Source organism: Notothenia coriiceps, unplaced genomic scaffold (assembly GCF_000735185.1).
Source record: "Notothenia coriiceps isolate Sejong01 unplaced genomic scaffold, NC01 NC01_scaffold00026885, whole genome shotgun sequence".
NCBI lineage: Eukaryota > Metazoa > Chordata > Actinopteri > Perciformes > Nototheniidae > Notothenia > Notothenia coriiceps.
This window is the reverse complement of record NW_011359586.1, coordinates 65,952-77,056: the sequence shown is the minus strand read 5'-3', so window position 1 is coordinate 77,056 and position 11,105 is coordinate 65,952. Positions and strand designations below refer to the sequence as shown.

Sequence of the window (11,105 nt, the reverse complement as noted above, 5' to 3'; positions counted from 1 at the left end):
TCCTAAACATATCGTTGAGCACTGATGATATCCAAACACATATCTAATCTCAACTAAAACAATTTGGCATTCCTTCTGTCTCTTACCTGACCCTAACCACCATAAAGCTATAGCACAAAATATAAACCATATTTAATCCATGTCCCTCAAGCCCTATCACCATAGTGTCCCAAAAGAGAAGGCTTTCTCTTACTATAAAATGTTTCATGATAACAAGTCCCAAAGTGCGCTGATCCATCATGAGACCTCTGAAATGAAATAATTAACTATGTGTGTGTTTGACGTTCTGAAAAAAAGCATTGTTCCAGAAAGCAGTGTTTCCTAGACTTTCAGCAGTTAGCCAGCAAAGCTATTTTTGTCCCCCTCCCTCATGGGCTAATACATTGTGCTGTGATCCCTTTGTCCATCAGAGAGACAGAACATTTTCGGCCTAATGCAACTGGACCCCCGCTTATGACAGCAAATATCCCTGTTGGCCAGATGACAGCAGCTGAGCACAATACTTAATGTTGACATCACTTGCTAAGGGAATCTATTTCAGGTTTCTTCCTTGTATAGTGTGCTGTTAGAAATTGCTCTACTGCTCCCTAGACAAAGCACATATAAAAGCTTTGGAAGAAGAGGTGGCCCTGTGTGCTCGGGAATCCTCTCCAATCCCTTCAGACTCTTGCTTGTTTTTCCAGCTAGTACCAGCTCACCTCTGAATCCCTTGACAACATGGCACCTAAGAAGATTGAACCAAAGAAACCTGAGCCCAAAAAGCCAGAGCCTAAGAAAGATGCTCCTACAGCGGCTAAACCAACTCCAGAGCTACTGCCCGAGCCACCCAAGGAGCGTGCGTTCGATCCCAAAAGCATCACTCTTGAGTACAATGCCGACCAGATTGAGGAGTTCAAGGAAGCCTTCACCTTGTTTGACCGCACACCGACTGGAGATATGAAGATCACATATGGCCAATGTGGAGATGTGATGCGAGCTCTGGGTCAGAACCCTACCAACGCAGATGTGCTCAAGGTGCTCGGAAAGCCAGGGCCAGAGGACATGAGCACTAAAATGGTGGATTTTGAGACCTTCCTGCCAATGCTGCAACATATCTCCCGTGCAAAAGATCAAGGCAACTTTGAGGATTTTGTGGAGGGGCTGAGGGTTTTTGACAAGGAAGGCAATGGCACCATCATGGGAGCAGAGCTGCGTCATGTACTGGCGACACTGGGAGAGAGGATGACAGAAGACGAGGTGGACAGACTGATGGTTGGGCAGGAGGATACCAATGGGTGTATCAACTATGCCTCCTTTGTTAAGCACATTCTCTCTGGATAAGCGTGACATTTAACCATACGGACTTTACCTAAGTTTTGTTCACTTTCTGGATCCTTGCTAAACATTTTGAGCATTTAGAGGTGATCATGTCACTTAGTGGGTGACATTATTAGTATGTCAAGAGCAGCAATTAATGTTCAATGCAAAAAAGTCTGCTGCAAAACCTATGATAAGTTATTTTTAATAAGCACTCTGAAGTATTATGAAATGTCAGTGAGATAACATAAAGAAAAACTCTACTAATAAAGAAAATATAATTACAAACTGCCTCACAAATGTCATTTCGGTATAAACAACATTCACATTTGAAGGACTGCTGATAAAAGTGCTCGTTTTCTGTCTATTCAACGTTTCGCATCAACTGTGCTAATGTGATTAGGGGAAAGTATTGTTGGTAGACGAAAAACAAATAGGATTTGGCTCCATCTGAAAATAGAACAGATTTGATTCTATTCTACTTAACACAAAGACTGTGTGAATGAGCTAGCTTGTCATTGTGCTTGAGGGGCAGCTGCTGTGGATCAAGATATACTCCCACACGCTGGACACATACACACACAAACACACATGCATACACTCATCCAGTTCCTTCTGACAACTACGAGACAGGTGCTCCAAGGACAGGCCCTCGCTTCTGGTGCAGTGGCTGACAGAGTAATTTGTGTTGATGTCTTAGGATTAACACAGTCAGTGAACAGTGTATAAATAACATGTTTAGGTTTAAACGGTTACATTTTTTTATGACAGAACATCTACTTAGTCATAACTATCCACAACCAACACTTGATAGTTCACATCAACACGATATGAAAAGCTTTTAAAGCAGCACTAAGCAATTGTTGACTAGCAGGGTGCAAGAGGAGGCAGGTTTCTACATATTCAGCCTTCTTTGTAAGGCCATTGAGCTCTTTGGCTCACCATCATTTCGCACAGAGTAGGGAGCATACATTTGTGTTGTTTGTGTTCTTGTAACGGAAAAGGCTGGCCAACAAGGGTTTGCTGAGAACCACATGGACCAGCCAGTTGGAACTGAGTAAAAGCTGGGGGAAAAAGCTGTCGAGTGTTTTCATTCACACAGTGGAATGGAAAGTACTGGAAACCCACATCAGAAGTCTCTTATTCAATGTCAAAATCAGACACAGAGCTGTGAAAATTATACTTATGAGGTTGTTTGTGCAGGTTGAAATGTAAAAGCAACTGAAAAACAGCATATATTTTTCTTTAATTAGCATTCCGAAATGCATCAGTTCTCAACAGTATTCAGACCTTTCCGTGGAATAATAACTCAATCATGCAACACTTCCATTTAATGCCTAACATGGAGATGTGAACATGTTCAGCTGGCAGAAGTGTTCCAATTTGGATGACTCATTTTGTTCTTTCATATGTCAGCAGAAGAAAACAAAAGACAAGATGTGAACCCTTCTTGTACCGATAACAAGTGCAAAATACAATTTGCATATAAACTCAGAGGATGAGGAAACACAGATGAAAATAGTTTTTAGTTGTGTCCTTATTTAAACTGACTGATTTGGTGCCATAATATGGAGCAGTGAAACATTTAAATTCAAATGCCATTTTATACAGAATTTTACAAAGCACAGTAAAGGTCTACTGTGCTTTGGAAACAAGGTTTCCCTTGTTACAATGTTTACCAGTAGTATCTTGAAGACTAAGTCCTGAACTAAATTCATTATGTAGATAAATAAAACAAAGACTGGATCCACCGTCACAAATAGAATAGTGGGTCTCACTTTAGCCTGGGAGTAAAGGTTTCTGATTCTGCCTGGAGGTCATAAACCGCAACTCACACAAACAAAAACACATTAAAAATCAACAAAGATATGCCTTGGTGTGTGATAAAAACAGCAACATACAATCCCATATTAAGTCTTAAAGCAGACAGCGGGTGTTTCTCAATCGCAAGAAAAGCTGCTCCAGAGCCACTATTTCAAGCATACTACGTCATCGAGTGCCGCCGAAGTACTGATCCAATGTCCAGCATACTTGGAAATCTACCGAGCCCAGCGTACTTCGTTTGGAGAAATTTCGAGGCTGCACATGTTTAGACTCCGCGGTCTTAAAATCCCCACAATGCTTTGCGCACGGACCAATTTCCCCAAATCTGTGGCGGAAAATGTAAGGCGGGGCCTCTCATATGACGCACACCTGCACACTTGCTAGCCTGTTCCACTCTTTGCTTTCCAAATGCCAGGAAGTATTCTTGCCTCGTTTCTGAAGCAAGGCGCTCAGAAGACATGTGCTACCAAGCAAGCGTACTCGCCATTGAGAAACAACCTATATGTAACATAATTTAAAGCTGAAAGTATACTTCTTTCAGCCTCTTAGTCACTTCCTGAGACACATTTATTTCTGTGCTTGTTAAAACTACTATAATTAGTTAAGTAAAATCAAATCAGATCAGCTGTATTTATGTAGCCCAATATCATTAAACACATTTGTCTCTGCTGGCTTTCACATTAACATACACGACGAACAGTGCTAAAAATATAGAACAAATTACAATAATATTAAAAAAAGACAAGACAGAACGTAAAATAAAACTGATTTGAATAAAAGATAAAACATTTGGACGCATGGACAACATCTCAAGTTGCTGTAAACCATTTTACCAATCAACTACAAATGACATTTTAATTTGTTATAGCACTTAAAATACACATAGAAGCTATATTTAGCTTACTGTAGAAGGACTAAAAAGATGGAGCAAATTGGCAGAAGTGACACTTACTCTATGCAGCTGTCAAGTACATGCAAAGAGGTTCTAAGTGCACTGGGCAGCCAGCTCCATACCCGGATGAGAGCCAGCCAGTAATTTTGACCTATCATGATTAATCAGCAGCTGTTAGTTTTAAAGGCCTTTGTCAAATACGTGGGGCTTCTGGCTGAGAGGATCCACCAGCTTGTATACAACATTTGAAATATTCGTTATACCGAAGATTTACAAAAGGTGGACAAAAGATGTTACATGTTCATGAAGTGTGTCAATATCTGATGCCTCTACTGAAATGTCCAAAGCAATGGCTTTGCAATTGTTTTGGTTGTTTAAGAGTGTATTATATTAAAATGTCAGATATACAAACTGCTCTTTCCATAGTTCTCGCAGCCCAGGTGGCAGCATAAACCAGCGGAGTGCTCACACTCGCACATAAATATCAAGTGGCAGCAGTTTGTCCCATTTAAAGTGGCAATTTGTGAGATCCTCATATTTTTGCTACAGGCAACAAGCCATGTTCGGTGCCAAGCGGTTATTGCTTCAGCAATCTTGTGCTATACCTGATTTTGGGTGTCAAAATATCCGGTAAGTACAGAGTTGTCTCTCAACCTATATTTAAATATTTTGGTCCTGTCATTGTTGTTTATCTTCTGCCAAAAACAAATTGCCTTCCATTGGGGAAATAATTTTTCATGGGGAAATATGCTGCGAATATAAACCTTTCATATAGTCACTTGAGCATGCATTGATGAAAAGCAAATATTGAAAGAACATTATCCTTTCTTCTGCAATATTCATGTACCACGCACATAAAGTATACTGTATCTAATGTCCAGTTTAACACTGTTTAGCTCAGCAGTTACACATTACCATGAGAGAAATGACAAGGATGAATGGCAACCTTGGTTATCAAACAACTGGGAGTCAAAGGAGGTGCGTCAAGGTCAAGTTCAGCAAACACCATTTGTTGGCAGCCTATCATTTCTCATGTGGAGCAACAAATTCACCACTCTATATTAAAAAATAGATAACCTCATTTCATTTACTAGATTTAGTAAGCAGTCTGATCTGATTTTGAATTACAAGAGCAGGTCGCAGTTTTGGATGATTTAAGACTGACATTGTGTGAAGAAAATCATATATAATAAGGTGTCACATCCAACCTATAAACTCCAAACCCTTTTTACTCTTTAACATTGTCCAGGATAAGATGGAATTGCACTTCATACCTGACACAAAACAGTTTTTTTACCTTTTGATATTCACATTAGGCAGTTGTCTCTTCTTTCACAGTCTTACAGGTCACACACGGTTTGCAATCTTCTATTAACTGGCACTAAATGAATACAAATAGTTAACACCAATATCTATGTCTCCACTTGTAAGTGTAGACTGTTCCAAATCAATATAGTTAATTGTTTGGTGATGTGAGCTAATTCCCCTGAGTGTTCCCTTCAGACGATCTTATAAATCCCTCCTACGCACAAATGAATGCTATTTCAGATTTCTAAAACGTTGTGTACCTTTGCAATGGAAATCAGCAACCCCTCAGTAGCTGATACTGTCATTATGATGCAGAACACCACCGAGCTTGTTAGCACTAATGACATCAGAGTGCATGAGTCCCGTTGACTGATGACAGTTAAGTAATCACACTGATGCTGTGCATAAAAGAAAAATAAATTATAACTAAGATATGTAATGCATCACTTCTTAGGTTAAGACTGATTTTGTCCATAAATGAAAGTGGTATTCTCTGACGAGGGTTTCAAGATCTTGAAACAAAACAATTAGTCAAATTAATTTAACACCTGGTATTCTTTTTGTGTAAGTGCAGGCAAAACCAAGGTGTTAAGCCTATATATGAAACATTTTCTATTATTTGTTGCAATTTTCCATATCTCAAACATTCAATTAAATGGTGTACCAATGTCAGAAATCAGATAAAATGTGTTCCAGTAACATGAAACATAATTCTCTTTTAACTAAAATGCATTAGGATCTTTGAAGGTACCACTCCACTTTACATATGTCTTTACAATCTGAAAACTGAGGGTCACATTAGCCAAAAACCAACCAAGGTAACCCTCCCCCCACCTTATCACCTGAATCTCCTCCTGGAGCACCATTGTGTTGTTTTTAACCAAATATCTCTCAGAGGGGCAGAGACATGCTTTGTATATATCTGAGACCTATAATATATTGATGAAAAACAGTATTATAGGGGACCTTTAAATTGATACCAAACCAATTGCTCGAATGATGACAGAACAAGGAGATATAACACTGATGATTCACAGTATTGCTACAGTCTGTGGCTCCATTGCACAATGTCCTTTAGAGCATACGGCAGGAAAAGCTAGATCTGTGTATAATAAACAGCCTCTATCCTCGCAGCTGCTTTCATTACCGTTCTTTCAACATGTGCTGTTCCCAGGGATCAATATTTCATCACCTCGTGCAGTGTAGATGCTACTGTAGATTAACAGCAGCTCCAAGGGCAGTAATGAGGAGTCCCTGGACTTGTTTGAAGATGTGAGTTTATAACATTAAAACTGTTGTGTTTGAGACGTATCCAGCCCAGATGCTCTTGCATTATAATAATAAGTATTCATACAAAGAGGGACAATTTATCAAAAAGGAATCACTCTGCAATTATTCCTGAATATGATTATACAATGCATCTCTATATGATTGAATAAAACCATTAGGATTAAATATGGCAACTGAGTGAATATGTAAACATCCTCTGAGAGTTATGTAAAATGTACCTTTTTTATTTCCTAATGTATAAATGCAAATGAAAAATAAAGGTTATTAGATCATAATTTGTCTTCTTCCTCAAAGGTAAATGTTACCTATGGAATTATATTAAAGTGTTACAAATCAAGCTCAAATAGATGGTGGAAAGTTATACGGACAAACTAAATACATTTGCGAAGATGCCATGTTTTAATTTGTATTGAGATATTTAGTCAGAACATAACATTTTCTTTATAGGGTCCAAGTTGGATTTTGACCTGCAGTGATTGAAAAATGTATACTTATACAATAACTCTTAAGCTGCTGGGATACTGTTCCTGCTTTATGGAATTAATGGTGTTTTGGAATTCTCTCAGATTTTCCTTAATGTGCTCCTAAAATATATTTTAATTAAAGTGTCTCATTGCATTATATGATGTTGAGATGCAACAGAGAACATAATCACCAACCTAATTTGTCTTGTTAAAGTTTTTGAACTTGACTTCTGAATGTAAATTAAGCGTTGAAGCATAACTTTGGTCTTTCTGGCTCATTCTCACCAATAGATCTTGAGAATGTATGAACGTGCCTAATTAACCTGTGGGCCGTCTTGATGGCACACTACAGCCATTTCTTTATTTTTTTCGGTCTTAAAACTAAAACGCACCATTCAAAAGCTCTTTTTAGAGATTTTATTTCTGAGAACACAACAGATATGACTGAATCTCTGAAACCCCTATAGGCGAGTCAAGCCCTATAATAGAGATTCCACTAAGCTTTCACCTTCAAACCTATATTTGACATTTATTATTCTGGCTGGCCTATATAAAAATATTTTTTTAGGAAGGACAACGTTTTTCTGCCAGTTACATGCCTGCCCATAGGGAAGGTGAGCCCTTATGTAACCCTCCAGAGATGTGTCCTTTGTCATCCACAGCAGCGTGAAGCTATTATTTTTCTGTAGTCTGTGCTCCTCAACAAAGAGTCAAGCTGATAGTCATGCTCGACTTTCTACCTTTCAAATAAAACAAGAAAATTACAAATGTGACGTTCTTTTGTTGTTTCAGACTTTTGTTTCATTCTTTTATACTTTCAGTCAAAAAAAAATCCCCGGTTGGATTATCTTGTTCTCAACATCTTAACAACTGCATACAGTGTGGTAATGCAGTAACATAGCAGCAAGGCAATGTCATTCTTTTGTGAAATGAATTGGTCTTTCAGACTCTGGAAAAAAGTACACAAATACATACACACATTTCCTTATAGCTCCGGAAACATCTTCAGTAATGTTCCTCTAATTATGGTTGCTTTGCGGACAACCTGTCTGACTTCTTCCTTGCTGTATCTCTGACATCTGTATTTGTTCATCAATCGTGTTCCTACGGGCCGGTATCCCGCTGTGCTTCTGTCTGACCGACTCCTTACTGAATAAGAAGGGGGTTGGCAATAAAGGCAGCCTGTTTTTGGGTCCTTTGGCTCTTATCCTTTATCGTAGGACGTATTCCAGTAAGGCGGAGCTGTGAGTTCCTCTTCTTCTGCCTCCTTGTTCTGGAACTTGAGCCTTTTCATCCCCTGCCGCTACGTGTGAACCCTCACAGCTCTTTATTTTTTTGAGGAAGTTGCACTGGAGCCTTCCTTCTCTTTTTCACAACGTTCTGCTGTCTTGCTGACAATGATTGTCACCTTGGCTCCTAGCTGACAGTCCCTTCATCGCTGCCTCAAGAATTTGGTCAACATCTTTGTCAAAGTGATTTCACAGTGAAGTCATTTTCGCCGGAGGCAATTTGAACCGCCTTCTCCCAGACTTTATAGAGCAAGAGAGATTAGTTGGCAACACTTGGAGGTTCTTGGCACTATGGGGTAACTCCTCTCCATGTATCTTCTGTGTCTTACCAGGTTGTACAACTGTGTATTGTGCTTCTCCCTTTTCTCTTCAGACACTTCCTCCTGCTTCCTCATATTCTTTTTCTGTTCTTTTCTTTTGGCTTCCTCTGGATTTAATGTAGGTATGTATTACTAGAAAAATATGTGAAAAGGACTATCGGTTGGAAAGCAAAACTTTGACAGTAATGTTATTTGCCTGCCAATTGTCATGTCACAGTGATTGGACCTATTCTGCATTTAATTGTATGGATTCTACCAAAGCAATTTGTATGTGTTTGTGTGGGCGTGCATAAATCAACACAGTTCACAATTATGTATTGCAATATGTATGTTGGGGCTGCATAGAATGTCAGCCCCTGCTAAAACAACAATTGTTGGCCTACAAAGTCAGCATGTATACGCAGAGCATTACAAAATTATCAAACAAACTGAAAAAAAACGTTGAAGCCATGTGCCCTAAACATCCATGTCAATCACAGGGAATTAAGTCATTTGGCGGCAAGTCATATTGATGTCTTGCAGTTTTAGAGGGAAACACTAAATGTAAATCTATGTCCTGAGGTCTAATCCTAATTGAATGTTCTAGACAGTGTTTTCCTCATTTGTTGCCATAACGGAGAAACCATTGTAGAGATTACAGACACAGCCTCGGGCCAAAACATCTAAGTAGCAGTAAGAGGAAACAATTTCTTAAATTTCTCATTAAATATTGCAAATTTACTTTAGCTTCAAGTCTGTTTTAAATTTCATGTTGGAACTGATTACATACTTTTATTTTTTCTTTGATGCCTCGTAGGTGCAGATTATTGGTCTATATTTGTTGTACTGACCCCCAAAAACTACAAACCAAAGTGTTAGACAATTTAGGATTGCTTTTAAAGTAAATGAAGAGACAACAAAGTATATATTTCAGGCAAGAAAATTAATTAATCCACTGAAGTAGTCAGGCCTCATTACCGCAAAGAGGATCAAGATTGTTTTCCCCTCCTTTCCCATGTGGAATTAATTTGTTTTGATCAGTTAGCTCTTTGTAAAATAATATCGGCATATGTAGCCGTGAGGGATTCACAATATAGCTCAACCTCTGTCTAGCCAACAATCATGTTTGTGATGTTGTGGTTTAGAGTTGCTGTAGAAAGACAAACTAGGTGGATTAAGCGAGTAGTGAATGGCAGCAGCTGTTGTGTGTGGAGAGTGTGGAGAAGACAGATGTTCTCAGAGCTGAAAACTATTTAATTTGCACCTTAATACCTTTGCACAGCGTTACAAAGCCTCAAACTATTTAGAGTCAAAGTTCGATATATTGGAAACAAGTTTCCACAAACACACTGGTGCTTGCTAAAGACCTTTTAAGACACAACGCAGAGGCGCCACCACTGCGCTCTGAAACCAATTACTTCCAATGGCTTGGTCATGCCACGATGACCTTTCAATGTGGCAAGAAAAGTATGGGCACAGACAAGCATCATCCACCTAGACAAACTTTATGAACCCAGGAGTAAGGACAGCTTAAATCGCGCTGTATATGGAAGGGCAATATAGGTTGCTGAACCAACATCTGAATGGCTGCCCATATGAATTGCACTCTCAGCTACAGTATGATACAAATATCTCAAAAGGCAGATGCATCACTATTAAAGGTCCCCTATTATACTGTATTTCATCAATATATTATAGGTCTCAGATATATACAAAACATGTATCTGAAGTGTTTTTGCTCGAAATACCAAACAGATCACTGTAGCATCATAAGTCGCCACTCCCCGCGCCCCTCTGAGAGGTATTTGGTTAAAAATAACACAATGGTGCTCTAGGAGGAGATTCAGGTGATATGGTGGGCAGGTGTTACNGGGGGGGGGGGGGGGTACCTTGGTTGGTTATTGGCTAATGGTTACACAAGCCAAAAAATTGTTATGACATCATAAAGCAGCCAAAGTCTGATCAGCTTATTTTCAGACAGGTTTTTATATAAATGGATCAGGACAAAAAGAGAGAGAATAATTTTTCCTGACATTTTCAGAATCTCTTTACACAGAGGGGACACATGTTTATGTATAAAAGACAAGTGGCATGTGAAAGCATCTGTCATATGAATTGAGTACATATTCTACTTTTCTAATTGTAGATGTGTTTGTGTTCCAAACTGAACAGCGCTGCACCAGAAAGAGAAAGCTTTTGCCATAGGGTATGACAAATATGTTATTCTCAGCACTTATGTGTTGTTAATTGCATAATCATGTGCTTTCAGTTTTGCATCATTAAGGTAGAATAATAAGATGCACACTTTAAATCTATACTCCCCTAACTGGATTTCAAATCACATAGCCATTAAAGAACCTCATTTTAAATGTCACTTTTGAAGGTAAATGTCTGTATGGCATTGAAATATATCAAGAAAACAATTCAACAAGGGCAATTAAAA

The 11,105-nt window shown here is 38.8% G+C and overlaps 1 protein-coding gene across 1 annotated transcript; it reads left to right on the top strand.

The window, feature by feature from the left end:
* Positions 1–618: 618 nt before the first annotated feature.
* Positions 619–1,584, top strand: LOC104957373 (myosin light chain 4-like). Its single transcript, XM_010784995.1, has one exon. The coding sequence runs from the start codon at positions 718–720 to the stop codon at positions 1,318–1,320; it is 603 nt and encodes a 200-aa protein (XP_010783297.1). The 5' UTR covers positions 619–717; the 3' UTR covers positions 1,321–1,584.
* Positions 1,585–11,105: the final 9,521 nt, after the last annotated feature.

Excerpts from the sequence above, each read along its gene's own strand:
- LOC104957373 (XM_010784995.1), top strand. The coding sequence starts at position 718 with ATGGCACCTAAGAAGATTGAACCAAAGAAACCTGAGCCCAAAAAGCCA.